Source organism: Pipistrellus hanaki (genome assembly GCF_964339955.1).
Source record: "Pipistrellus hanaki genome assembly, chromosome: 10".
NCBI classification, from domain to species: domain Eukaryota; kingdom Metazoa; phylum Chordata; class Mammalia; order Chiroptera; family Vespertilionidae; genus Pipistrellus; species Pipistrellus hanaki.
In genome coordinates, this window is record NC_140512.1 from 56,252,675 (window position 1) to 56,280,338 (window position 27,664).

Here is a 27,664-nt window from a genome sequence, read left to right on the forward strand (position 1 = left end):
CCCTACTGGGGATATGCCCGCAACCAAGGTACATGCCCTTGACCGGAATCGAACCCGGGACCCTTCAGTCCCCAAGCCGACGCTCTATCCATTGAGCCAAACCGGTCCCGGCGCCTCCCGTGTTTTATATCCGCCCCGCTTATACTTTCAAACACTAGCATTTTTGGAGGAACACCTGAAGGGATTTAGAGACTCAAGACAACATAGATGAGTCAATCCCACTTGTGACAGCATAGCAAGGACCATGAAGCACTCACAGTGACCACCCTGCTCTCTACTCATCTTCACCCCATGGCAGCCCTCCTGGGCCCTCATGTTCCCGAGGCTGCACACTTTCTTTGGCTTCACTGTTTTCCTCCCGCCCCTGATTGGAAACACGTTGTAAGCTTACCTCACCATTCTCTCTGGCAGACATTTCTGAAATTCTAAGTACTTCGAGAGATCAGTTTTAACAAAAACAGAAATATTACCCACATGCATTGACACTCTCTAGTCCACCTGTGCCTAGGAGAGGCGCTCTGCTCGGAGGAGCAGCACAGCTGTTGAAAGCCCCCAGGGGGTGGAGAAGGCAGCCCAGGGACTGGGTTCAAGTCTCTGCAAACTGAGAGATTTGGGGCACATTTGTTAATTTTCTGAGCCTTCATTTACCTAATCTGTGAAATGGGAACACACAGGGTCTTGTGTTGAGGACTCATGAGGCAAAAGGTGTAGAGGTAAGTGCCTATTACATTCACAGCTCCATAACCGTAGTGGGTCTTCTTCCATGGGGGTGACATTCTGGAGCCAGGGTGTGTGTGTGTGTGTGTGTGTGTGTGTGTGTGTGTGTGTGTGTACACACGAGTGCGCGCGTGCGCGCGGTGCTCAGGCCCTGGTGTGTTCCCGGGAAGGCGTGGGTGCGGGTGGCTGCGTGCGATGGGCCGCCCCGGGGGTGCGTGGCTGCCCGCGCCGGGCTGAGACCGAGGCGCCCGCGCCCGCCGCGGAGGATGGGCAGCTGCGGGTGAAGGAGCGCGTGGGGGAGCGGGCACAGACGTGCGCGCCTGCCCGCTGGCCCGGGTGGGTAGGGGCGGACCTCGGCCGCAGGAGGGTGGGAGGAGGAGGAGGGGAGGGGGCCGGAGAGAGGGAAAGGGGTGGGAGGCGGGCCGACCGCGGTGCCGCGGAGCCGGGCGCGGGCGCTCAGCCGGGAGGCGGTGCCGGAGAAGCGGGAGCCGGAGCGGCCGGGCTGGGGACAGCGCTGTGGCCGCCGCCGGGCAGCGCGCTGGCCAAGCCGAGGTGGCGGGCACCGGGCACGACCCAGAGGACCGGCGCGACTCCGCGGAGCGCTGCCCAGCGGGGCGCCAGGGCCGCCACCTCCCGCCTCCGGGTCCTGGCAGCGGAGACGCCTCCGAGGGGGCAGGTGGGCCAGTGCGTGTGTGTGTGTGTGTGTGTGTGTGTGTGTGTGTGTGCGCGTGTGCGTGAGTGTCTGCAGGGTGTGTGTGTGTGTGTGCGCGCGCCTGCAGCGTGTGTGGCGGGGATGCTGTGTGATGTGTGTCTGTAAGGAGTGTGCGATGTGTGCAGGGGTGTGTGCTTCTACGTGTGACTGTCTTCTGTGTGTGTCTGTGAGGCAGGGGTGTGTGTAGGGGTGGGGGGATGGGGGAGGCTGGGAGCTCTCAGGAACCCATGCAGGAGGGAGGGCACTTGGCAGGACGGAATGTGTGTGTGAGAGCGCACTTGTGTGCAAGGCTGTGTGAACGGTGAGTGGGGGAGTGTGTCATGGGTGCTAGGTGTGGCTGTGTGTGAAGTACGGGTGCCGGGTGCACATGTGTCCCTTCCCCATCGGAGGTGTGTGCAGGGAAGGGTTCCTGGGGAGGGGGTAGGAAGCTCCTGCAGCAGCGCCTTGCCTGCCTGGCCATCTTCCCCAGGAAACCAGAGACGGCCAAGCTGCCCCTCCCCCCAACACTCCTAGGGTTAAGGGGAAGGGAGCAGGCCAAGCCCCAGGAAAGAGGGGAAAGGCTGAAGGGACAGCTTCTGGCGGACCAGGGAGCTTGCTCAGCTACCTTCTCCATGGGTGCCAGATCCCCGAGCCCGGGCTTGCCCCTCCCAGGCCCTGTACTCCTGGGTCTGAGTGAGTAGAGAGCCAACCGAAGACGTTGTGGGCGTGGGCCTGGGTTGAGACTCCTCTGTGAGGGCTCGCTTGCTCACAGAAGGGTGCTGGGCACACAGGAGCCTCCATCAGTATCTGAGGTTGGAAGGGAGGACAGAAGAGAGGGCGGGAAGGGATCTGCGTCTGGGAGTCAGGTCCATCCCATCTACTATCAGTCAAGGATGAGAGCAGCTGGTTGTGGTCTCACCCCACACTGAGCAGGTTCGGGAGGCAGGGGTCTGGGGAGAGGGGCCTTAGGGAAACTGAAGGGGAGAGATTTGTGCTGGGCCCTGAAAGGAGGAAGGAGCTGGCAGCTCTCCTGGGAAGAGCCCTTTGCATCCTCCTCCCCACCCCCTGCTTCTCTGTGATCAGAAGCCTCTCAGGGGCCATTCCCCGCAGGCAGCCAGGGCTCACGGTGCCTCTCCTTCCTCCAGGACCTCCGTGTTCCGAAGGTGCTGAAGAGCTGAGTCCCTTACCCACGGAGGCTGCCTGAGACCCCGTGGGGCCATGGCGGGCCATGGCTGTCTGGGGCTGGGGCTGTTCTGCTGGGTCCTCCTCGCCGTTCCTGTGGGCCCCCAGCCCGCTTCCTCCATCCCGGGCGCCCCTCTCACCACGCTGACCCCGCCACCTCAGAGCGAGGCCTCCATGCTGTCCCTCAATCTGGGACTGAACTTCAAATTCCACCTTCGGGGACCTGCTGCGGCCTGGGGGAGCCCTGTCACGGAGACCCACCCGCTGTCCCCCGGGCAGAGCCAGGAGCTGGAGGAGGAGGCGGCCAGCGGACTGAGGACTGACCCGCTTTGGGATCTGCTGGTGGGCTCCCTGGGGAACTACTCCCCAGAGTGGGGTTCCGCTGAAGGCAGCGCCACCCCCTGGGCCTCCTCCCTGCCTCTGGAATCCACTTCCCCCCTCTCTGGGCCCACCACCCGGCCTACTGCTCCCTACCAGCCCAGGGTGGGCACTGTGACCTGGGACACTGCCCTGATGGCCACAGCACCTCCGTCCAGCGCCCCCAGGCCCCAGCAGACGGAGCTGGAAGTGCAGTTCGACATGTCCCTGAGAGCAGGCGCAGCCCCCACGCTCGGGCATCGGACCCTGCCCCTGCTGCCCAGTCTGCGGGCCAGCCTGGCAGAGATTGCTGGGCGCCTGGGACCGTTCGGTGAGTACCCGCCCCGCCCTGGGGAGAGCCGCTGCTGGGCTGCCTGGCAGGGAGGAGGAAGCGTCAGCTGGGCTCCCTTTGCAGGGTTCTTTGGCACCACTCTGTCCCCGCTCCGGAACTTCTCAGGCGGGAGCCCCCCAGCGTCCCCGAGCGCTGCCTCCAGAGCCTCTGCTTCGCCGAGTGAGTGTTGGCCTCATGACCACGAGCATTTGCAGACTTCCTCTGCGTGTCAGGCACCGGACCCGGGGCCTATGCAGCACGCCCTTGCTTCCTTGGCTCCAGGGCAGGTCTGCATTGCTTCTTCCTGGCCCTGGGACGTGGGCCCTTGCTCCCAGGGCGACATTCTCTCGTTGCCCTGTTAAGTTTGGTTTGGTCCATGGAGCTTAGCTCGTGGCGGACATGTGGCTCTCATTCCTGGGACGGTGGCTCTCTGAGGGCAAGTTCTGGGGGAAAGACCAGCTTTTCCACCAAAAGCCCAGAAGCCAAGGCTGGTAAGATGGCACTCAAACCCTGTGTCCTCCCTTTGCAGGGTCCTTTGGCACCACGCTGTTCCCACCCCCGTCCTCCCTGGAGAGCAAACTCGCAAGCCCAGGCCCACTAGACCCAACTGCTTCTCTGAGCGCCGCCTCCGTTGCAACCACATCGCTAGGTAAGCGCCATTCATGTGAGCTTGACAGTTATTCATGGAGCACTTACTACAGGTTAGCCACTAATGGGTGTCCCGGGACCCTTTGGTTTCATCATCATTTAATCATAATCACCGTTCTCTTCATCATCACCATGGAGATACATGTTCATGGCTTGAGAACAAGGGTTGCTGGGGCCAGTCCCACACAGAGTTAAGTAATGGTCCTTGGGGAGTTTTGCAATCCCGGGCAGAGCAGGATGTGGACACATGTATCAGGGGCAAACAGACACAGGAACTCCCTCATGAATTCCACGGCCTCTGTGCCAACCCCACCCGCCACTCCTGTCTGTCTGGCCCGATCCCCGTCCCAAACCCAGATTTGGGGCTCTCCCCTTTGCCGCCTGATCTGACATGACAGGCTGTCAGATACGGGCAGGGCTGGGCTCCTCACTGGGAAGATCGTGAGCAGACAGATGCCGCCCTCGTTCAGGAAAGCATGCAGACGAGCTGCTGGTGCAGAGGAAAGACCGGAAGCTCCAGAATCTTGAGACTTGGCTTTGAATCCCAGTTACTAACTGGCTGGGTGACGTTAGGGCAAGTTATTTGGTGTCCCTGAGCCTAAATTTTCCTCAGATATCTAGGGCTTAATAATAGCACTTATTCTGTTATTGTGAGCTTCCAGGGAATGTAAGCTCCTGGCATGAGGCTGGGCACAAAGTAGAAGCTCATTCAATAGTTGCTGTTAACCTTGCTTCCCGCCCCCCCCCCCCCCCCCCCCCCCCCCCCCCCGCTGCATCGCAACACATGTCCAGACCCTCCTCCGAGACACTGCAAACCCTGGCCCCAAGATGTGATAGGATAGCCGAAACTGGTTTGGCTCAGTGGATAGAGCATTGGCCTGCGGACTGAAAGGTCCCAGGTTCGATTCTGGTCAAGGGCATATACCTTGGTTGCAAGCACATCCTCAATAGGGGGTGTGCAGGAGGCAGCTGATCAATGTTTCTTTCTCATCGATGTTTCTAACTCTTTATCCTTCTCTCTTCCTCTGTAAAAAATCAATAAAATATATATTTTTTAAAAAGATGTGATAGGATAGCACAGCGGTCGGTAAACTCATCAGTCAACAGAGCCAAATGTCAACTGTACGATTGAAATTTCTTTTGAGAGCCAAATTTTTTAAACTTAAACTATATAGGTAGGTACATTGTTATTAACTTAATTAGGGTACTCCTAAGCTGGCCTTTGCTAAAAACTCAAGGGGCCAAAGGACCGCATGTGGCTCGAGAGCCGCAGTTTGCCCACCACTGGGATAGCACATAACCCACAGGACAGAAGGCTGGGGAGAGGTTCTAGTAGGTGAAGCCAAGGGAGCCACGGAGAGAGACCTCCAGGCCCAGCTTTGCTCTGCAGAGGGTTTATTGTCGCTGTGAATCCTCTCAGTCACCCCACACTAGGAACCAGCTCAGCTTCTGGAAACCACTGGTGGCCCAGCTTCTTGCAGCTCCAGACTCAACACTCCCAACTCTGGCTCCTTCCTGCATGCTCCCTGTGCTCAGATGCTGCCCAGGATCTGCTTCGAGGTTGGGGGCAGGCTCTGTGGCCTCGGGGGAAGGATGCAGCCTGGCAGTCTCCCAGCATTGGTGACAGCCGCGCTGCCAGGCAGGTTTAATGCATCTGGACAGTGTCAGAGGCAGCCCAGCCGGCCAGCCCCACCCTCCTTCCCCCTCTTCACTGATGGCTGCGGGAACCCAGCCCCTTCCTGAGTATTCCTCTCGGACAAACCCAAGCGAGCTACAGTCCTCTCAGAGGGAAGGTCCAGGAGCTGTGCTTGGACCAGCGGTGTGTGTGGGGAGTGGTGTCAGTCAGGGCACCAAGGGAGCCTCTCTGTCTCCTCTAGGACCTCTCTAACTTGGGTGCAGTTAACCTTTGACCCCAGGGCTTCTGTTGCCTTCCATTAGGTCTCTTCCCCTAGGACAGAGCTTGTATTCAGCCAGTGCACACAGAAACAGTTGCTTAGGTTGTGAGAGACTTGTTTCACTTGATAAGCACCCACTGACCTTAGCTCCCTCCACTCCCCTCCACTCCCTGACCACCCTAGCTGGCACCTGTGCCATTTCCAGTTGTTAAATATTTCAAATGTCACTCTCACAAAAAGTGTCAATCCTCCATAACCCTGGAGGTGGGGGGTGGGGAGAGGGATGGGGCCAGGACATTGAACAGGCTGCCGATCCCGGCATCCAGAGTGGAGCCTGCCCTTTGATCTGGGCAGCTGGTGGATAATCAGGCCTGACTTCTCCATAAATCCAGCGTCTCCGCTCTGGGCTCCTCCCCAGCTAGCCCAAACTCCCCAATTACTCACATTGACATCCCATCTCCTCGCTCGACCCTGAGGTCAAGAGGGGCCGCAGGGCCAGGGTGGGACCATCTTGAAAGGGAGCTCTGCTCAGGAGAGGGGTCCTAGGACATCTCTCTCTTCTGAGGGAAACTGAGGGTTCCTCTGGGGAAGGTGAGGCCAAGTAGACCCTTTAGGCAGAAGCTGGGTCTTCTCCACCTGCCCCCACCCACGTGGCCCAGTGCTGGGTACACCGGGCAAGCCGTGCCCCCAGGAGCAGTGCATCTACTTAGAACTCCCTCCTTTGATACCTGAACTGTGCCTGTACTTTGCCTATTTTCTGGTTTTCATTCCTTTTCTGTCTTCTTAGTTGAAACTTGCTCTAGTTGCCAGAGTGCTTTGGGACAGAGGAGAGAGATGGGGTTTCCTGGAGCTCTCGGGTGAGAATGGAGCAGACCTCTGAGAGCTGCACTTGTCTGTAGAGTGAGCGAGGAGGAGGCCTGCGGGCGGCAGGCTGGTGGGGCTCCTGCAGAGCCCATCACGGCCCAGGGAAGACCAGGCACACTCATCCACTTGGCAGAAGACGTGGGTTGGGCAAGGGCATCAGAGGGGACCAGGAATGAGGGTGAGGGATGAAGCATGTGGTCATCAGCAAGATGTCCTTTCCAGCAATGTCTTCATTAGGTGTTCAGAGATGGTCCGTCCATTCAAACAGGGTTTATGAAGTGAGAATGTTTTGATGTTCACTCATTTGAATAATTGTTGATTTCCTAAGGAAGTTTAGAATGTGCTGAGGGACAACAGGCTCTTGTTAGTTAAATTGAGAACTAGTTGGAGGCCAGAAATGGTCTCACTAACACAATCACAAACTGATGATTGGTGACGAACATTAACCAATAACGATGACACCAACAACAGTCACATATGGAATGCTTATTATGCTCGGGCACTCCAAACAGCTTTGCACACATCATCTGTTAGTGTTTACCCTCGCAGCAGCCTCTGCAGTGGGTACTGTTCTCCGATTCAGATGTGAATGCGATGGAACGGGGACCAGGCACTTGATGCCATTGGCAGTAAGCAGTGAGCTGTGGATATTTAATTTTTGGCTGCTCCCTCTCCGCCCTCTGCAGTTGTCTGATTCTATCTTCCCCTCATCTCTTTCCAAAGCCAATTTCTGCCTCTTTGCTCCTTTTCCTTGTTCTCAGGGCTGCTCTGTTTTGCAAGTCCCCAGCAGGAGCTGGCACAGCCTGGGGCGGGGTGTTCCGGGTTCTTCCTGTCTGGTCCAGCTGAGGCATGGCTGCTGAGCATGGCTGGGCACGGCCGGGCAGTTGGGGCAGGAATCTGTTTGTCAGGAGACCCTCGCCCCTCCTTTTACAGCTGCCTCCTGTGCACCTCCCCATCCGCATCAGGCTGTCCCCACCCTTCTCCACCCTCTTTCTCCCTCCACCCTTGCCAGCAGCTGCAGCTTTGCTGAGCCCGGTAGGTGGAGTAGGGAGAGGTCCAGCTTCCAGCACCCTCCCTTGCTGCCCGGCCATGGGGAGAATCCTTGGACCTAACTCTTCCTAACTCATCGATTGCTCCAGGAGAGTAGAATTAGGCATCTTACTCCTCATCTCTTATTCGACTTCCCCTCTCTCTCAGGATGAGGGGAAGGTGTTGGAGCACAAGATGAGGTTGGAAGCCTGAGTTATCGAATCCCAGAGCAACCCCTGAGGGTCTCACCCACTCAGCGTTTTATCCCACTATCATCTCCCCAGTGGTTTCTTCCTGGGAGTTCAAGGATAGCTTCAAGGGGAGTCCATTCTCAATGCCACCTTCTAGAAAATGGAGCTAGAACTAAAGAGGCATCTATATTAAGAGCCTTAGACCAATGTCTTTGTGACTGAGTCAGAATGGGGATCACAAGGGGAGGCTGAGGGTGGGGGGTAACAAGCAGGAAGGCAAGTGGAGTGGACAGGTATTCTCCTCAGGGCGCTGGGCGGGGACAGGAATGTCCTGCTGCATATGTGTGTAAGCGCCCCCATGCATGAGAGTGAGTCTGCGAGTCTGTCTGTGTGTCTGCCTGTGTAGAGGTTTTCCTGAAGAGACGGGGAAGCAGTTGAAAGGGGCAGGGGAGCCTCTCCTAGCTCCAGGATGGGAACTGGGAGTCAGGGGTGCAGAACAAGCAACTGGTACTAGGAAGAGGCTCTGGGATTCTGGAAAGGGGCTCCACTGGGGCTCAGATGTGGATTCTGGTGGCAGCTCTGTACATTTGTGACCTTGGACAAGTCATTTTGCCTCTCAGCAGACCCTTAGTACCTCCATCTGGCAAGTAAGAGGATTTGTTTATTCAGTGTATAGCCTGTATTGTCTGGGATATCATGTATTCAATGCTAACTCTGTGCCAGGCACCACGTTAGGCTCAGGGATTCAGATGTGAGCAGAGCAAGCAAAACTTTTTGTCCTTAGGAAGCTTCCTTTCGGTGGGAGAATTGAACTAGAAGGGGCTTCCACAGTCCCTCCCAGTTGTAAAATTCTGGGACTTTTTAAATATGTATATATTTTATTGATTTTTTACAGAGAGGAAAGGAGAGGGCACATGCCCTTGACCGGAACCGAACCTGGGACCCCCCAGTCCTCAGGCTGGCGCTCCATCCACTGAGCAAAACTGGTTTCGGCAAATTCTGGGATTTCTTCTTCTTCTTCTTCAAATATATTTTATTGACTTTTTACAGAGAGGGATAGAGAGTTAGAAACATCAATGAGAGAGAATCATCTATCAGCTGCCTCTTGCACACCCCCTCTACTGGGGATGTGCCAGCAACCAAGGTACATGCCCTTGACCCGAATCGAACCTGGGACCTTTCAGTCCGCAGGCCGATGCTCTATCCATTGAGCCAAACCCGTTTTGGCAAATTCTGGGACTTCTTAAGAAAAATCCTTTGCAATAGGGTCACGAAGTGAGGAAGGCAAATGCACAAAGCAGGGAGCTGGGGGTGGGTTGGGGGTATCTGGGAAGGCTGTGAGAGCTGAAACTTCTGCACGAGGAGTTTGATGGGGGAGGGGAAGGTGAGAGGTCCAGTCTCACATTGAAGACGGGTGTCCTGGAGGCTATGAGGACTCTGACCGGCATACAGGCTCCTGGCTGGGGGAGAACAGGAGTGGCAGGACGAGGGGGGCTGCACAACTGCTTCAGACAAATGTTCTTTTGCCCACAGACGCCACCCTCCCCACCTCTGGTCCAGATGATCCCTCTCCTGCCAGCCTCGGAAACCCTTCTGTGCAGCCGGCAGGGTGTGGGCCAGGGTCCTGCAACGTCGGAGAACTGCCCGAAGGCGAGGGGCAGCCTCCTGCGGCCCCGCTGTCCCTCTTCTTCCTGACCCTGGAGGCCGACTGGGCGGAGGCCCGGGCTCGCTGGGGGTTGGCCTGGGAGGCCCACGTGTACGGGATAGGCGCCCTCTTCGGCCTGGTGGCCGCGCTGGCGCTGCTGGCCCTGGCCCTCTTGCCCTGGCGCTGCCCGCCCGGCGCCCCCTGCCTGGCGCTGCTGGACGTGCTCCTGCTCTCGGCCGGGGCCACGCGGGCGTTCCCGCTCTTCTACGACGCCTACGGGCATCGCGACCGGCTGCCCGCGCTGGCCTGGCTGCTGCTGCAGGACCTGCCGCCGCCGTGCCTGGCCGCCGGCCTGGGCCTGGCCTGCCTGCTGCTGGCCCGGCCGCGCCCGCCGCGCTGCCCCGCCGGCCTGGCCGCGCTGCCGCTGCTGGGCCTGGCGCTGGCGGCCGCCGCCGCGCTGGGCAGCGCCGCCCACCGCCCGCTGCGGCCCCTGCGGCTCGCCTCCCGCGGCCTGCACGCCTTCCTCGCCGCCCTGCTGTCCGCGCTGCTGCTGGCGCTCTCCTGCTGGCGGGGCCGGAGGCGGCGGGCCGGGGCGCCCCTCGGAGGGTCCGGGCTGCAGGGCGCCACGCCGCTCCCGCCGGCGGCGCGCAGCCCCTTCGCCCCGCGGGACTCCTGGCGGCGCGCGGCGCGCACGGCCCCGGTGGCCGGCGCCTTCGGGCTGCTGAGCGGGGCGCTGCAGGGCTACGAGGTGCTGCACGCCCTGGGCCTCGGCGGCCAGCCCGGCCTGGCGGGGCCCTGGCCCTGGTGGGCCTTCCAGCTGGGCCTGCGCCTGGGCGAGGTGGGCGTCGCGCTGCCGCTGGCGCTGCTGGGCCTCTACCCGGCGCTCTGCAGCCCCCGCGCGCCGCCGCCGCGCTGCTGGGCCAAGCTCCTCCGCCTGTCCCCGGGCCACGCGGCGCCGCTGCTGCCCGCGCGCTGGGTGCCCGGGGCGCCGGACAAGGAGCCTCTGGGCGGCGCCATCGCGCGCGGCGACGCGGAGCTGCTGCAGCTGTGCGCCCTGGCTGGGCCGGGCCCCGACCTCCTGTTCCAGGGAGGCTCCTGTCGGGGCTGCGGGGGGTCAGCGGCCCACCCGGCGCCCCCCTCCCCAGCCTCCTCCCCCTGCAGCGACTGCACCGTGGACTTCGCCCCGCCATCCCCCATCAACCTGCGGCGCAGCATCGAGGAGGCCCTCTGCAGTGAGGCGCTTCTGGCGCCCGGGCTCTTCCAGGGCCCTGCCTTCGGGGAAGCCCTGCCCGGGCTCGACCTCTACGGCACCGCCTCGCCCGGGACTGGGCCCAGTGGGAGGTCCGAGGAAGCCCCGGGCATCTCCGCGCCCCCAGGCCTTTCCTCCCCCGGGGCCTGGCCCGCGGGCAGTAGCGCGTCGTCAGGCTCGCTGTGCGGACTCTCCCGGGACAGTTCGTCCATGCTGCTGTGCTCCAGCCCAGACCGGGACCGGCCCCCGCGCTGCCCGCTGGTCTGCGTCCTCAGCCCCCCGCGGCCCTCTGCAAGCAGCCCACACCTCCCAGCCTCAGGATCCTACCAGGCCCTGTCCGCGTCCTCCCGCGACTCCCCAGAGCCTGCCTGTGAGCTGCAGGCCCAAGAGGCCTTGCTGCAGGAGCAATTCCTGGACGCCTGCCGGCAGATCGATGAGTTGAGCATGGGCAGCGACACCATAGACCTGTGAAGAGGGAGCCCCCTCGGGACCAGGCCACACGCCCCCTCCTGGCGTCAGCTCTGCCCATGACCTGCACACTGTCACCCTCCCCCCATCTGGCCTGACTCACATACCTCGCCCTGCTTCCTCCCCCATCCAGGGGCTTCTGGGTGGGTGGGTTAGCAGCCAGGCTCTGTGGATTGGGAATTAGTGCCGCCTCCTCTGGAGCCCTGGGCGTCGAATGCCCTCGGCTGCCATTCTAGACTGGCAGGGGTCCCACTTGCCTTGGCATTCACCAGCAATAAAGCTCCAAGGTGCTCCACTCCTGACCGCCACTGCCCGCTCTGGTACTGGGTGAGGGGGGCTATCCTCAGAAGACCTCGGGATGGTCCTCAGTCCCGGTGCTCACCTCTGCCATGCCCAGGAGTCCCATCCCTGCGGGAGAGACTCCCCGTTCTCCACAGGACCCTCCCCTGGAGAAGGAAGGGTCCATGGCCCACCTAGGAGACTCTACAGCTGTTGTGTGGGGGGTGAGCACTATCAGAGTTAATTTATCAATAAAATATTTTCAGAGGAGAATGGAATGACCTTCTTGAAAAAGCTTAGATGAGACGACAGCGTTAGTGGTTCTGCCAGAACTGGAAGAGAAGCTGCATTTAGGTGGGGTGGGTCCATCCCAGATCCCAGGGACCTTTACTCCCAACTGCAAGGAGTTTTGTCCTGTGTCTGGGATGAGTGAGGGTCCTGGGGGCAGCCCATTGAAGACCATTTGACTCTCCGGGCTTTTTTTAAATCCAGAGATGGAACGTGGCCCTTAGAGGTGAGACAGAAACTACAGTCTTTGGTGGACTGTCTGCATTCCTGGGAGCTGGGCTCAGGTCCTGGTGTTCAGGGAGCTCGGGACTAATTCTTTTGTTTTATTATTAAAATTTTTAATATAATTTTTATTGATTTTTTACAGAGAGGAATGGAGAGGAATAGAGAGTTAGAAACATTGATGAGAGAGAAACATCCGTCAGCTGCCTCCTGCACACTCCTCACTGGGGATGTGCACACAATCAAGGTACATGCCCTTGACTGGAATTGAACCCGGGACCCTTGAGTCTGCAGGCCGATGTTCTATCCACTGAACCAAACCAAATTCGGCAGGGATTAATTCTTGGTAAAATTCTTTGTGGAAATGTTGATACACATATCAAGGGCTTGGTCACCTTGAGCTGGGAGCCCAGCAATCTTCCTGCCGCCTTCCCAGAGGAATTCACACAGGCTCCACCTGCCAACAGGGCCCCTTTAAGGCTGGACTCTCAGCCCTCTTCCCATGTAGAGCATTTGCCTCCCGGAGGTGCAGATCCTTCTGGAGAAAGCCTGTCTTCCCAACCCCTCCCACCCATATCCTACCACCAAAGCAGAACTCACATTGCAGAGACCTGGGGATACATCCAAACCACCAGCTCCCTGTCACCCGTCCCTTGTCCAGAGCACTTGGCTCTGAGCTCTGTGGCATGCATTTATCATTCGACTAAGATGCAGGAAGTTCAGTGGCACTAAAACAGAGTCATAAATTAGGCTTGAAAACGAAAATCTGGCAGTGTTTTGGCAGATGTCCTACACATTACAGAGGCCCACATCCTAGCCTGGAAGTGCAAAAACAGAACCAGGAGTGGTTTTTTTTCTTCCAACTCTGTCCATCAGCTGGTGGGGATGTGAGGAGGGAAGGGAAGCAGGAGATCAGGGCCAGTGCCCTTGTGCAGTGGTCTGCAAATTTCAGCTCTTGAGCCACGGTTTGCCACTCTGTTGACTAATGAGTTTGCCAACCACTGACCTACACTCTCGATTCCAATAATTACAGGCTGTTGTTGTTTCTTGTGATTAAGCCCCTATCCCAGTGGCCAGCAAACTCATTAGTCAACAGTGCTGCAGTTTGCCGACCACTGCCCTTGTGGAAGAATTAGCACACTGCTCTCCTGCATGGGGCCTGGGACCTCAGCAGCAAGAGGGAGTCAGTGATGTTTGTGGGAGGAGTGAGGGGTCACATTGGGGAAGAAATTGAGGGGGGGGGGGCAGGCATGGTTGAGGGATGGGGCTGGATTGGTTCTGACTGAGTCTCCTCCATCACCTGGCTCAGTTGGGCTCAGAAATTCTTGCTGCATTGTCACTCTGGGCTGAGGCCCAGAGAACTGTCAGCCTCCTAATTGTAGGCATTTCTCACTGGTGTCCTGGTGGCTGTAGCGCCCCAGCATCAGAGCTGCTTTGTGACATGGAAGGAGCGCTTGCTGTTTGCCTCTGCCCACATGCAACTTCTCTCTGCCATCTCTTTCTCACCCCAATCCTCTTGCCATGCCAGCTGCTCACTCACTCTTCCCATCAAGGATTCTTCAGTTCATGCATCTTAACTGAACATCTTAACTGAACATCTCCTGACAAAGCAGTCTATGTCTCATATCCCAGTCAGTTCCCTCTCTCTCTCTCTCTCTCTCTCTCTCTCTCTCTCTCTCTCTCTCACACACACACACACACACACACACACACACACAGCTTTTCTGTCTGGAAGCTCTGAATGGGGCTGATGAAATGGGGGTGGGACAGGGCAAGGGACTACAGCTCCAATACTTTTCCCAAAAAATTGCCTTTGACATTACAAAGAGGCTGAGATTTTGGTGAGACAACCCTTCCCTTTTGCCTCATAATTCAGCCCATACCCAAAGCAGGTTTTCCAGAGGAGCCCAGGCAATCCTAATGCATATACGCTTCTGTTCCAATTCTTAATACTATAGGAGACCGAGAGACAAACTTACCTTCTTTCATCCAATTTCTTTCAAACATTTTATTGAATGCTTAGAAGGTGCTAGGTGCTGGGGCCAGAGAGGAGAACAAGGTGATGCTAGTCTTGAACTTAAAAAGCTGAAGGTCTTTTTGTGAAGGCAAACATTAAAAAGTTACTCTTAGACTCTGGCTTGGCTCAGTGGATAGAGTGTCAGCCTGTGGTCTGAAGGGCTCCAGATTCGATTCTGGTTGAGGGCACATGCCTGGATTGCGGGCTCGATCCCCAGTGTGGGATGTACAGGAGGCAGCCTATCAATGACTCTCTCATCATGGATATTTCCATCTCTCTCTCCCTCTTTCTCTTCTTCTATGAAATAAAAACAAACAAACAAACATACACCAATGACCATTGAGTGTCTGTTAACATTAAAAAAAAAAAAGTTACTCTTATAGTCCTTGCCAGTTTTCGCAGTGGTCAGAATGTTGGCCCATGGAATGGGAAGGGTTGTGGGTTCCATTCGTTGCAGGTTCGATCCTTGCCCAGTCAACACGCCCGTGTGAGGCAAGCAATCAATGTGTCTCTCTCATGTTTAATATATATATATTCTTTTTAATTGATTTTTTTACAGAGAGGAAGAGAGAGGGATAGAGAGTTAGAAATATCGATGAGAGAGAATCATCGATCAGCTGCCTCATGCACACCCCCTTCTGGGGATGTGCCTGCAACCAAGGTACATGCCCTTGACCGGAATCAAACACGGGACCTTTCAGTCCGCAGGCCGATGCTCTATCCACTGAGCCAAACCGGTTTTGGCTGTCTCTTTTATGTTGATCTTTCTCGCTCTCTTTTCCCCTTTCTTCTCCCTCTCTCCTGCTCTCTAAAAAAATCAATGGAAAAAATATCCTCAGGTGAGGATTTAAAAAAAAGAAGTTGCTCTTATAAATAATTGCAATAGAACAAGTAATTAATAAGAAATAATTGCAATAGAACAAGTAACTAATACGAGTTGTGAGAAGCTCTAAGAACAAGAAGTATGCAGTGATATGGAAGGTTTGCCTTTCAAGTGGGAGTGCAGCCAGAGGCAGGAGCTTAGGGAGAGGCTGGCTGAGAGCCTCTGCCCTTCCTTTCGTGGCTCGTGCACGGTGATGGATGACAGAGAGGCCGGCGGTTATTTCCCCTGGAAGCGGCGGTGCTGGGGTGGTGCAGGGTATTACGACTCCTGCTATTTAATAAAGAACCCTGCATGTGTCCTGGGGAGATGGATGGGCAAATATTCCCGATCAAAGAACCATGTGGTGTCCCTGATGTGAATGGATAGGAGGGGCGGGGGGCTAAGGCCGAGGCTGGGAGACTGAGATGGGGAGACAGGTCTGAAATGTAAGAAATGCAAAAAGCATCAGTTGCATCGCTATCCTCCACTAGTGCACAAAACTCCTTCTCACTGTGGGTGGCTGCTGCCCCCTGATGGGCACAGGGACACAGTTTCATTTTGTCCTTTCAGGAGGGCTTGGGTCCCAGGTACTTAGAACTTAGCGTTGTAGGGGGGTGTCCCAAAGGAATGTTAGAATAGCCTTCTTCTTCTGGTTCTTTCCCCTGTGCACACCGCAGCCAGGGCTGGGAAGGCCTCCCCAAAGCTGGGGCCCTGAAACTTGCAATTTAATCTCTGGGGATGGAACTTTTTTTTAAAATTAAATATATTTTATTGATTTTTTACAGAGAGGAAGAGAGAGGGATAGAGAGTTAGAAACATCGATGAGAGAGAAACATCAACCAGCTGCCTCTTGCACACACCCCACCAAGGATGTGCCCGCAACCAAGGTACATGCCCTTGACCGGAATCGAACCTGGGACCCTCCAGTCCGAAGGCCAACGCTCTGTCCACTGAGCCAAACCGGTTTCGGCAGGGGATGGAATTTTGATTCCTAGAGTAGTGAGGGGGCAAGAGAGGAGGAGAAAAAAAAAGAAAAAAAAAAAAGGAAGGAATGCAGAATCCCAAATCAGCTTTATTTGAATGACCCATCCCATTTCCTTTGTCTATTTGTCTCACTTTATCTCGGGTAGGATTAAGCCCATAGCCTTAAAAATATGTTCTAACATAACTGAGGCATTTTCTTTTAAGTATTCTATTTATTACTTACTTGAAGCTAGGGCTTCATAAATTTGATGTTGTGTTTTCCCCATTACTAACAACCAGTCATCCATCCATCCAGAATGTATTGAGAGTAAATGGGGTTTGAGGAGAGAAGGAAGCTTACTTTTCACTGTACTCTTGGCACTTTTTGAATGTTTACTACCATGTGTTCAGGTTATACCATTTAAAAGTAATTACTAAAAATGAACCGGGTACTTTTTCAGCTGGATGTTCTGCAAGGTGCTGCAGTCTGGCACGCAGATCAGTCCCTGAGCCCACTGGGATGGCAAACATTCTTTGTGTTTCAGGACCCAGGAGCACCCAGATCCCCTGACCAGTGAGGTCCCCTAAGCCTTGCATTGGTCTAATAAGCTGATCTGAGGGAAGATTTTCCCCGGTGTCTGGGAGGGCCTGGGTTATAGGTCTGTGTGTATAAGCTGGATGTTATGTCTGCTTTGGTTGTGTTCTCATGCAATCGTGCAGTGTGCATATTGTGATTCATTTGTAAAAAATTTTCTTTTAAAAAAATATATTTTATTGATTTTTTACAGAGAGGAAGAGAGAGGGATAGAGAGTTAGAAACATCGATGAGAGAGAAGAATCATCATCAGCTGCCTCCTGCACACCCTCTATTGGGGATGTGCCCGCAACCAAGGAACATGCCCTTGATGGGAATCGAACCCGGGACCTTTCAGTCCGCAGTCCGACGCTCTATCCATTGAGCCAAACCGGTTTCGGCAAAAAATTTTTCTAATTAATGTCTGTCTCCGTGCACTAAATTGTATTCTCCATGAGGGCAGACTCTGATTTTCTTTCCCTCCCTCTCTCCCTCCCTCCCCTTTCCCTGCCTCCCTTTCTCCCTCCTTCCCTCCCCTTTTCCCTCCCTCCCTCCCTCCCCCCCTCCCTCCCTTTCCTTCCTTCCTTCCTTCCTTCCTTCCTTCCTTCCTTCCTTCCTTCCTTCCTTCCTTCCTTCCAGCACATATAGTAGAAACCTAGTAAATATTTACTGAAAGAATGATTGCATACATCTGTTTCTATGTGTACTTTAGCAGCCTGCGAATCGTTAGAGGCACAGTTCACAGTTATCTGTTACAGCGTGCCAGATGTCTCACATCCTCTGAAAAACATTCAGGGGTCTTCAAACTACGGCCCGCGGGCCACATGCGGCCGGCAGAGGAGTCTGATCCGGCCCGCCAGGTTTTTTGGGCAGTGAGCGCAGCCGAGGTGTTACAGTAGGAATTAGTAGTTCATATAGTCCGGCCCTCCAGCTCTCTGAGGGACCGTGATCTGGCCCCCACTTTAAAAAGTTTGAGGACCCCTGGATGCTGTGATGTGCTGTGTCTATGTGCGCTCTAACTGCATTTTATGTATGTCACCTGGGAGTCTGCGGTGGCACTTCGGAAACTATTTATTAAGCATCCATTATATGTCAGACCTGGGTTAGGTCGCCAGCAAAACGACTTCTGCCTGCCCTGGTAAACTGGGATTCACCTCTTGGGAGTGAGATTTCTTTGTTGCTGGGTACGAGGTGACGAAGACTTGGGTACGCAGGTAGGGATGGGTGGAGTGGGATGGAGCCCGGTTCAGGAAGCTCCGTCCCTGGAGTCACCTTCCTCCCCGCCCCCCCCCCCCAATTCCGGAACCTTTGTCCCCGCCCCACCGCGTTTCCTCCGGACTCTTTTCAGTACCGAGCACTTCCGGAGTCTCCCGGCTTCCGGCGTGGTCTGCGTGCTGAAGCTTTTCCTCGTGTGCGCCCGGTTCCTTCGCGACCTCCCGCGCGTATTCCGAGGCCTCATGGCGGGGCTGACGCTGTTCGTGCGCCGCCTGCCGCCCTCGGCCCGCAGCGAGCAGCTGGCGGAGCTGTTCAGCCAGGTGGGGCCGGTGAAGCAGTGCTTCGTGGTGACGGAGAAAGGTGAGGGGCGGGGCGTCCGGAGGGAGCTGGGGTTCCTGGGAGCGGGGATGGGGGTGAGGACCCTCCCAAACTGCAGCGTGCCCGCTTCGTTACCCGCCCTTAAGAGAGGGGTCTGGGAATTGAGTTTCTTTTTCAAACTGACTCAGTCCTAAATGAGTCCATAGGGGTCTGTTTCTGAGCGTCAGAGCATTCCCTTAGTTTAAGTAGCGCTTTCCGGTTATTATGCACGCTCATATACAATATATCTCATTTGGTGACAGTGAAAGTAGCAACCTTTCATTAAAGCATCAGTAAGGCTTATTGAGAGCCAGCTATTGCCAGGTGCGGTGCTGAGTTGCACACCTGTTATCTCATTTAATTTTCTCACTATTCTTAATTAGATGGAGACTCTTAACCCCATTTTGTTGAACAGGAATCTAGGGCTTGGAGGAAGTTGGTAATTTTAGCTTAAGTTTTTACAGCTGGTAAGTAGTGGGCACAGAATTTGATCACCAGACTCCCTCCCTCCCTCCCTTCCTCCCTCCTCTCTCTCTCTCTCTCTCTCTCTCTCTCTCACACACACACACACACACACACACACACACACACCCCGCCCCGAGCTCTCACCCATCATATTACTCATCTCCTCGGTTATTAATAAATGTTTATTGAATGCCTACTAAGGGCCAGGCATGCTGTAGGTCCTGGGGATACATCAGTGCACACAAACAAACAAAATTCATTGTTCTTAGTTATGTCTTCAAGATGGGAAGACAGACAACAGACAAGCAAAATATATAGTGATAATGGTGGTAAATATTAAGGAGAAAAATAACTCATGGAAGAAGGATAGGGAGTGTGTGTGTATGTGTGTTTGTGGATGTATAAGGGGCGTAGAGTAGTGCCAATTACAGATTAACCAGGGAAGGCCTGGAGGTGAGAATGTGTCTGTCAAGGGAGAGGAGCAGTCTAGGCAGAGGAAACTTTAAGCTCAAGGATACTGAGGAGGACTGTGCTGGTATATTGGAGGAATAGCATGGAGACCTGGGTGACTGGGGTGGAATGAAAGGAAGGAATTAGGAGTTGAAATCTGGGTCCTCAGATTATGTAGAAGCTCATAGGCCATTGCAAGGGCTTTGGCTTCTATCTGAGATGGGAAACTACTGGTTTTGAGCAGGGAGCAGTAAGTATGATCTGGTTTACATTTTGAAAGATTCTGTCAGGCCGTTGTGTTGAGAGTAGGCTATTGGAGAATAGAACAGAAGCAGGGATACCTCTTGCGATAATCCAGGCGAGAGACTATGGTGTTGGACTAGGATGATAGCCATGGGTGGTAAAAAGTGATTAGAATGTGGAGATATATATATATATATATATATATATATATATAAATATATATATAAATATATATATATATATATATATATAAAATTTTATTTTATTTTTAAAAATATGTTTTATTGACTCCCCCCCCCCACCACCCCCCCCCCCCCGGGAGAGGAAGGAAAAGGGAGAGTTAGAAACATTGATAAGAGAGAAACATTGATCAGTTGCCTCCTGCACACCCCCTACTGGGGATGTGCCCATAACCAAGGTACATGCCCTTGACTGGAATCAAAACTGAGACCCTTCAGTCTGCAGGCCGATTCTCTATCCACTGAACCAAACCAGTTAGGGATATATATATATATATATATATATATATATAGTGTATTTTTATTGATTTCAGAGAAGAAGGGAGATGGGGAGAGAGAGATAGAAACATCAGTGATAAGAGAGAATTATTGATTGGCTGCCTCCTGTATGCCCCCCCCCCCCCCTCCACTGGGGATAGAGCCCACAATCCCATGTGACTTTGACTGGAATCAAACCTGGGACCCTTCAGTCTGCAGGCCAATGCTCTATCTACTGAGCCAAACTGGCTAAGGAGAATATGGATATTTTTTAAGGTGAAGCTGAGAGGATTTGCTGATGGATCAGATGTGGGGTATGAGAAAAAGAGGGGTCAAAGAGTCAAGTCTCAGTCTAAAGTTTTTGGCTTGAGCCTCTGGAGATATTTACTGACTTGTGGATTACTGCTGTATGCTTCACATTCTGTTTGATGCTCATCACATCACTGTGAGGGAGGGATGGCATGTATTAGAATGAGGATGAGTTGTAGGGTTTTAATTGTAGAAGCATTCCTTTCTCTTACCTAGACTTTAGGGATACTCAAGACAGGCACCTGATGTTACCCAGAGCATACATTTAGTTTAGTTCCCTTCTGAGTCATCAGTCTGTCTCTAGGTGGCTCTTTGCCTTTCAGCAGAACAAGTGGTGGGAATTGTCATCTTGTGCTCCCCCCACCCCCATGGTATCTGAGTATGTGAGTAGGTAGGCTGACAGTGTGCTAACAATCACTGCATCCTTAGGTTCTATTTTGTTAGTAACGTAAGTTAGAGTAGGATTGTCAGTGTGGCTCTAATTGCTATTTGAGTCATTGCACCTGCCTGATTATTTGTTATTTTAAGTATAGATATGGCTGAATGAGAGAATGAGAGTGCTATATAGCAATGCTTCTTAAACTGCAGATCATTGCCCATTAGTGATTGACTAGAATCCTATATAATAAAAGGATAATATGCAAATTGACTGAATGGCAGAATGACCAGTTGCTGTAAGGCACACGACCACCAAGGTGCAGATGCTCAATGCAGGAGCTGCCCCCTGGTGGTCAGTGTACTCCCACAGGGTGAGCACTGCTCAGCCAGAGGTACGCTTATAGCTGGTGAGTCAGTGGCGGTGGTGGGAGCCTCTCCCACCTCCGTGGGAGCTCTAAAGATGTCCGACTGCTGACTTAGGTGAGTGCAGGCCTAAGCTGTCAGTCAGACATCCCCCTAGGGCTCCCAGACTGGGAGGGCACAGACCAGGCTGAGGGACCCCTCCCTGAGTTCACAAATTTCATGCACTGGGCCTCTAATTTTTAAATGAACTAGGAGTATATCCATATATGGTAAAGCATAAGTATTCATAGAACTTTTTTTTTTGTTTTATATAGGAATATATATATATATATCAATATATATATATATATATGGACTAGCTTCACATAATGAGTTACATTCATTACTCAAAACAATTTAAGAAACACTGCAGTCTGGGATAGTTGTGTTTTAGGGGAAGTACAGGCTATTGAGTGGGAATTCTTCTTTGAGTCCTCAGAGTATAGGCTATATGTAATCTTACCTTTTACCTGTGTATAAATCTTTAAAGAAAGTGCTTATTTTCTTATTAAGAAACCATATACTTTTCTGTTCAGACAGCTTAGATATATTGGAAAGAGTGCTGCACCTGGTGGGATGGAAGGGAGGGTATGAGATGAAGTCTTACTCTGTATTAGTGACTTGGGCATGCCACTTAACCTCTTTAAGATGGGAATAATTTCACAGGATTGTTGTGAGGATTCAAGTAAATATGTGCTTTGTGCAGACATACACAGTGCACAGCATTTATTGTGGGTACATTTTATTTTGGCACTGAAGTCCTTCATGTTTCAGCTGCTTTATTTTGGTTGTACTGATCAGGAAGAGTCCTGATTTTTCTTGGTCTTATTTTCTGAAAGGTGAATGGGCAGACTTTTGTGAGAAATTGCTGCAAGTCCTTCTTTGGGGGTGTAATTTTTGTCACAGATCCTCCATAATCTTGAGATTATCAGGAAAGGAGGAAGAAGAGGAGCCATCAGCAAAGACACCAAAGCAGAAGAGGAAACCCAACACGTTCTGAGCAAAGTAGTGAAGGGGCCACTGATGTCAACCTTGTTTCTATCGGCTGGAAGATTTTGGCAAACTGATGCCAGGATGGCCTGGCAGTGTGTCTGCTAATTTAGCACTTCGAGAATTCACTGGCTTAGGGCTCTTGACTGATGATGATCTTTCCTCCTTCTTGCTCAGGGAGTAAGGCATGTCGAGGCTTTGGCTATGTCACTTTTTCTATGCGGGAAGATGTTCAAAGGGCCCTCAAGGAGATCACCACTTTTGAAGGCTGCAAGATCAATGTGAGTGTTGCCAAGAAGAAACTGAGGAACAAGTCTAAGGAAAAGGGGGGAAATGGTGAGTTTCCAGTAACTGAAGCGAGTTTTCTTCCAGGGTGAAGAGGAAGTGGAATGACAGGATGAGGGTGTGGGAATCTTCCAAATTTAGAGCTTCCTGAATTTTGTTTTTATATTTACCCAATGTATTCTGTTTACTTCTAAGTCTGGAAAATCTGTGGTCCTGGGTATTGTCATATCAGCCCCTGTGGTAAATGCCGTTTACTGCTAGTAGCTTTTTTCCTGTGCTGTCCTGGGCCTCAAGGTGGATGGTTTATTATTTTTTTAGGAAATAAATTTTCTAAAAAATTTATTTTCTTTCTTTAATTTATTTTTTTAAAATATATTTTGTTGATTTTTCACAGAGAGGAGGAGAGAGGGATAGAGAGCTAGAAACATCGATGAGAGAGAATCATCGATTAGCTGCCTCTTGCACACCCCCTACTGGGGATGTGCCCGCAACCATGGTACATGCCCTTGACCGGAATCGAACCCGGGATCCTTCAGTCTGCAGGCCAACGCTCTATCCACTGAGCCAAACCCGTCCCGGCTAAAAAATTTATTTTCTAAAAAATTTATTTATTTATTTATTTTTTTAGAAAATTCAGAGTCCCCAAAGAAGGAGCAGAAGCCTAAAAAGGCCAAGGTGGCAGATAAGAAAGCCAGATTAATTATCCGGAATCTGAGCTTTAAGGTGAGTGACAGAACGCTAACACTGCCTATTCTGAAAGCTGTTGGTCACAGGTGGAACTCCTCTCCTGATGATAAATTGGGAATGAACCTTAGCCTGGCTGAATCCAGAAAATGGGCCTGTATACACAAGGACTAAGACAAGAAGGGAAGACGTTTCCTGAGAAATGGTGGGGAGGAAAAGCTGTCTGATATTTGTCCCTTTTGCTTCTTAGATACAGAGCAAGATGTCTTCTCTTTAGAAATGTTTGTCCTAATTTCAAAAGTAAAAGAGGAGTAAAAATACTCAAGTTCTTCCTAATGAACTAATCTAGTAATTAGTGTTTCATGTTTACTTGCTGAGATAATCTCTCCTTTTCTTTCTTTACTTTTGTCTTCAGTGTTCAGAAGATGACTTGAAGACCATACTTGCTCAATATGGAGCCGTCCTAGAAGTGAACATCCCTAGGAAGCCAGGTAGTGGCAAACCTTCCTTGGTATGAATTAGATGAATGTATTTAGCATAATGGTCTTCATGCATATTACCCTTGAATTAAGCACCATTAGAACTAGAAATGCAAGGTTCATGTCATATTCTTTGTGAGCCCTAGATGATGTGATATATATAAAGTATTAGGCACAGTAATAAAAACTCATGTAATAATGCCGGTGGTATTTAACCCTTTGCACTCCACTGTCCCCTCTCAGGGGTCATCGGAATTCTAGCATATCACTCGGATGTCCCCTCTCAGGGGGGACATTGCAGTTTATTAGTGATTACGGGGAATTCTGTTAATTCAACGCACGTTTCCGCCACAAAGTAGCGTCGAGTAGCTGGTAGCCAATGTCCAGAATGGTTCGGAGTGCAAAGGGTTAAGTTAGGTATTTTTAGTTTAGATATCCCCTGAATTAGATTTTTAGTTAGATCAGAACTAGTTTTTGAAGACAAGTTAGAGTGTGAGAAAATGCATTATTCCAAGCCCAAGTCAGGGTATACTCAATAGGAGGATATACGTTTTGGGCAAGGGGCTGGCTGCCTGGCAGCCTTTGTTGCTGTATATTCTTGGGTTTGTTGGCTTTCCACCTGCTGCTTCTAACATTTTTGTGTACTTGCACACAGATGGAAAGATGCGTGGTTTTGCTTTTGTTCAGTTCAAAAACCTTCTAGAAGCAGGAAAAGCTCTTAAAAGCATGAACATGAAAGAGATAAAGGGTAAGTTTTCTGTGCCCATACCATTGACCTAGATATTTCTGGTGTTGGGGTGAATTAGCATAGTGACCCACTTGCTATATTTTCAAAAGGTATTTGCATTGTTGAAAGTCTCACTGCTAATATAGAAACTATTTTGGTGAAGTATTCCTAACATTTGATCTTAGGGTTAACTCAAAAGAACCCATGTCATTATTCTCTTTTTTAATTGGAGATCAGTGTTCTTTTAAATCCTAATGAAAAAATGTTCCTGAAATAATCACTGATGGATGTAGGTCATTGTCTAGGGTAGTGGTCGGCAAACTCATTAGTCAACAGAGCCAAATATCAACAGTACAATGACTGAAATTTCTGCGCATGGGCCTCGAAGTTTCAATCGCACTGTACGTGCGTGCCCACATCTGGTATTTTGTGGAAGAGCCACATTCAAGGGACCAAAGAGCTGCATATGGCTCGCGAGCCATGGTTTGCTGACCACTGGTCTAGGAAGATATGAAATTTGTAGGTTTTTCCTTCTTGGAAAAGCATTGTTTAGCATCCATGGGCTAGTAAATTGACCATGAGGCTACTCTGGGTAATGATTTACCAGGTAGTAAAGAAGGATTGGCTTAGAGACTTCCTACCATCTGTGGTGCAAATTATTCTAAAATGCCTGCTTTGCTTCTTTTTTAAAAAAAAAAATTTTTTTATTGATTTCAAAGAGGAAGGGAGAGGGAGAGAGAGAAACATCAGTGATGAGAGAGAATCATTGATTGGCTATCTCTTGCACACTCCCTTCTGTGGATTGAGCCCGCAACCTGGGCATGTGCCCTTGACTGGCATCGAACCCAGGACTCTTCAGTCCCCAGACCGATGCTCTATCCACTGGCCAAACCAGCCAGGACTGTTTTGCTTCTTGCTAACTGGAAACTTGGTCTAACTGGAAGCAATGTTCTAATTATTTTTTAAAAATTATATCTTATCCCAGGTGTGGTGGCTGTGTAGGAAGGCAACATTTATGTTCATTGTTAAAAGAAAGGTTATGGTTTAAAAAGAATAGACAGTTATTAGGAGTTTTATTTTAAGACCACTATTCTTTGATGAATAAGAAGCCATTTACAGGAGATAGAAGTGTTAAAAAGATGTTACTTTTCTGTCTGACAGGTCGGACAGTAGCTGTGGATTGGGCTGTGGCAAAGGATAAATATAAAAATACACAGTCTGCCTCTGCCCCAGGTAAGATATGGTGGTGCTGCGTAGGAGGGGTTGCATGTTCTGGGGTGAGTGTGGAAGCAACTCTACAATAAAAGTATGTAGGAATCTTCTTGTCAGTGAGAATATTGGGCTGGAGATACCAAAAGCACAGAGCCTCCCCCCCCAAATGAGACTGAGTAATAAGAAAAACTCTGAATACCTTCTGGCTCAGAAACCCAGAGCTGTTTGCCAATTCATATTGTCCTGTCTGGTGACCGGGTCCCAAAACATAGGTTCTTTTTTTGTTTGTTTGTTAATCTTTACCTGGGGATATTGTTTCATTGATTTTTAGAGAGTGGAAGGAAGGGGGAGAAACACACACACACAGAGAAACATCGATGTGTCTCTCACATCAATTGGCTGCCTTCCACAGAGACCAGTGCGGGGGTGAGGCCCGCAACCAAGGTACATGTCTTTGACTGGAATCGAACCCTCAACCCTTCAGCCTGCAGGCCAGCGCTCTATCCACTGAGCCAAACCAGCCGGGGTCCAAAACATAGGATCTTTTGAGTCTAAGCCCACTCCTGGGTGTGGAGTGAGGAGTGGGTCTGAGTTCATTGTTCCCTCTACTTGCTGTCCTTTCTCAGCCTTTCATAGTAAGAAATGATGGAACATTAATAATAGGGAAAGTTAAAACTTGCATTTTATTTAGAAAACAATTGGCTTTCAGGCTACCCAGAGCTCACCGAGATTCAAGTTCATGGTTGGGCTCCAGAGTGTGCATTGTGCTGGCTGTGGTGCAGGATGGTGAGCTGTTTGTGAAGGCTCAGTTGCTGCTTCTCTCATTCTGAGCCAGATAACCTTCAGGCTTTTGATGAGTGAATGTGACAGCCTAGAAGGATTTTATTTCTTTTTTTTCTTCTTCATACTCTCTCTTATTCTATATATCTAGAGGCCTGTTGCACGAAGAGATTCATGCAATAGACCTTCCTTCCCTTGTCTTCAGCACCGGTTTTCCTCTGGCACCTGGGACCCAGACCTTCTCTTTGGCCAGAGTCTGCTTTCTTCTTCGCTGCTTCCCTGCAGACTCCGGCTGGAGTCTGCCGTCTTTGTCATTGCTGCAGACTCCGGCTGGAGTCTGCTATCTTCATCTTCGATGCAAACTTCTGCCAGAGTCTGATATCTTTGCTGCAGACTCTGGAGTCTGCAGTCTTGTCTTCACTGTGGCACTCTGCTCCTGTAGATCCCTTCATCCCCCCCCCGCCCACCCTCCCTCTCATAGCAGGCGTCCTGCCCCTGCCTGGCCACTCCTCGCCTGGAGCAGATGGGCAGCTGCCATCTTTGGCCTTCTAATTTGTATACTCACTCTGATTGGCTGTGGGTGTAGTGGAGGTATGGTCAATTTACATGTTTGTCTATTATTAAGATAAGAAAAATACATGAGATTCTGTAAAACTAAAGGAACTAGGAACTTGATGGTATTATTTACTTTTAAAATAACCTTTTTTTAGATATGGAATTAATTTCTAACTTTCTTTACTTCCTTGTGCAGGTGAGGAGAAGCAACCTGAACCTAAACTTCAGAAACTAGGTAAAGTGAATGGCAGGAAAGAAGAGGTTATGAAAGAGGAAGAGGATGATGATGATGGTGATATGGAAGAGGATGATGATGATGGTGATATGGAAGAGGAGGATGATGATGAAGATGGTGATGATGAAGAGGAGGAGAAGAATAAAAAGTCGAAAGTAACCAAGTGTGTGCAAATTCACACGAGGTAAGCCGCATAGCTTGTTCTGAGACAGAGGAAGATTCAGGATGATGTCTGGGGGGCGGGGGGGAGGGAGGAAGGACTTTTCCTGTCCACATCATTGCGGAATTGACATAGAGTTGGGTCCCCCCTCTGCCTGCCAATGTTCTTAGTTCTTAGTTTAAACTGTGCCATTGCAGAGCAGTCAAGAGACCAGTGCCCTCAGAAAGCAGTGACGAGGATCATTCCGATGAGGACAGCGGCCTGGAGGAAGGAGAGAGTGTTGATAGTGGAGAGGACCTGGCTCAGAGTGACACCGACACTGAAGAGCAGGAGGATAAAGGTTTGCCTGGGATTTTCAAATTTAAATTAATACGAGAAATTGCACCAGTGCAGTCCAGGCCTCTTTAAATAGGACCCTAAGGTGTTTTGTCAAATTTATGCTGAAATGCTGCAGATGAAAACTTGTTACTATTTTGGTTTTGTTTTTAAGTGAGTTTAGAGTGGTGCTTGAGGGTTAAGATTCCTAGGGAATTTAAAACGTAGCTTAATTCTACCTCTCTCTCTTGATAAATCTCTCTACCTATCCAACCCCGAATGAAAATTGGATAAACAGGATATTACATTTAACACCAAGGTGGATTTTAAACAACTCTTCTGAGTTGAGATGGGTATAAAGGACTTCTTGGGCCATTTTGTAAAACGGTAACCAAATGCTATAGCTATGTTTATCAGGAATGTTGGGCAAACTCAAAGCATTTATTGAGGGAAG

At 51.5% G+C, this 27,664-nt stretch overlaps 2 protein-coding genes across 3 annotated transcripts in view; both read left to right on the forward strand.

Annotated features, from left to right (window-relative positions):
* The first annotated feature begins 1,241 nt into the window (after positions 1–1,241).
* Positions 1,242–11,804, forward strand: PRRT4 (proline rich transmembrane protein 4). 2 transcript variants are annotated; one of them, XM_084897270.1, is made up of 5 exons: positions 1,242–1,393; positions 2,554–3,278; positions 3,363–3,458; positions 3,808–3,927; positions 9,439–11,804. In XM_084897270.1, the coding sequence occupies exons 2-5, from the start codon at positions 2,627–2,629 to the stop codon at positions 11,268–11,270; spliced, it is 2,700 nt and encodes an 899-aa protein (XP_084753396.1). In that variant the 5' UTR covers positions 1,242–1,393; positions 2,554–2,626; the 3' UTR covers positions 11,271–11,804. The 2 variants fall into 2 exon arrangements, with proteins under 2 accessions (XP_084753396.1, XP_084753395.1); XM_084897269.1 differs by having other exon boundaries at positions 2,554–3,458.
* Positions 11,805–17,823: 6,019 nt separating this feature from the next.
* Positions 17,824–27,664, forward strand: part of RBM28 (RNA binding motif protein 28) — a 33,039-nt gene continuing 23,198 nt past the window's right edge. Inside the window, exons 1-8 of the mRNA XM_084897636.1 lie at positions 17,824–18,047; positions 21,956–22,114; positions 22,692–22,786; positions 23,163–23,238; positions 23,882–23,974; positions 25,115–25,186; positions 26,697–26,919; positions 27,093–27,235. Coding sequence (XP_084753762.1) covers positions 17,930–18,047; positions 21,956–22,114; positions 22,692–22,786; positions 23,163–23,238; positions 23,882–23,974; positions 25,115–25,186; positions 26,697–26,919; positions 27,093–27,235 — 979 coding nt within the window. The 5' untranslated portion in view covers positions 17,824–17,929. The remainder of the gene's footprint in view (positions 18,048–21,955; positions 22,115–22,691; positions 22,787–23,162; positions 23,239–23,881; positions 23,975–25,114; positions 25,187–26,696; positions 26,920–27,092; positions 27,236–27,664) is intronic.

Bases quoted from the DNA above. Each gene is read 5' to 3' on its own strand.
- PRRT4 (XM_084897269.1), top strand. From the start codon at position 2,627: ATGGCGGGCCATGGCTGTCTGGGGCTGGGGCTGTTCTGCTGGGTCCTC. The intron at 3,459-3,807 runs GTGAGTGTTGGC...CTCCCTTTGCAG, and splicing joins CAGAGCCTCTGCTTCGCCGA to GGTCCTTTGGCACCACGCTG. The intron at 3,928-9,438 runs GTAAGCGCCATT...TTTTGCCCACAG, and splicing joins CGTTGCAACCACATCGCTAG to ACGCCACCCTCCCCACCTCT.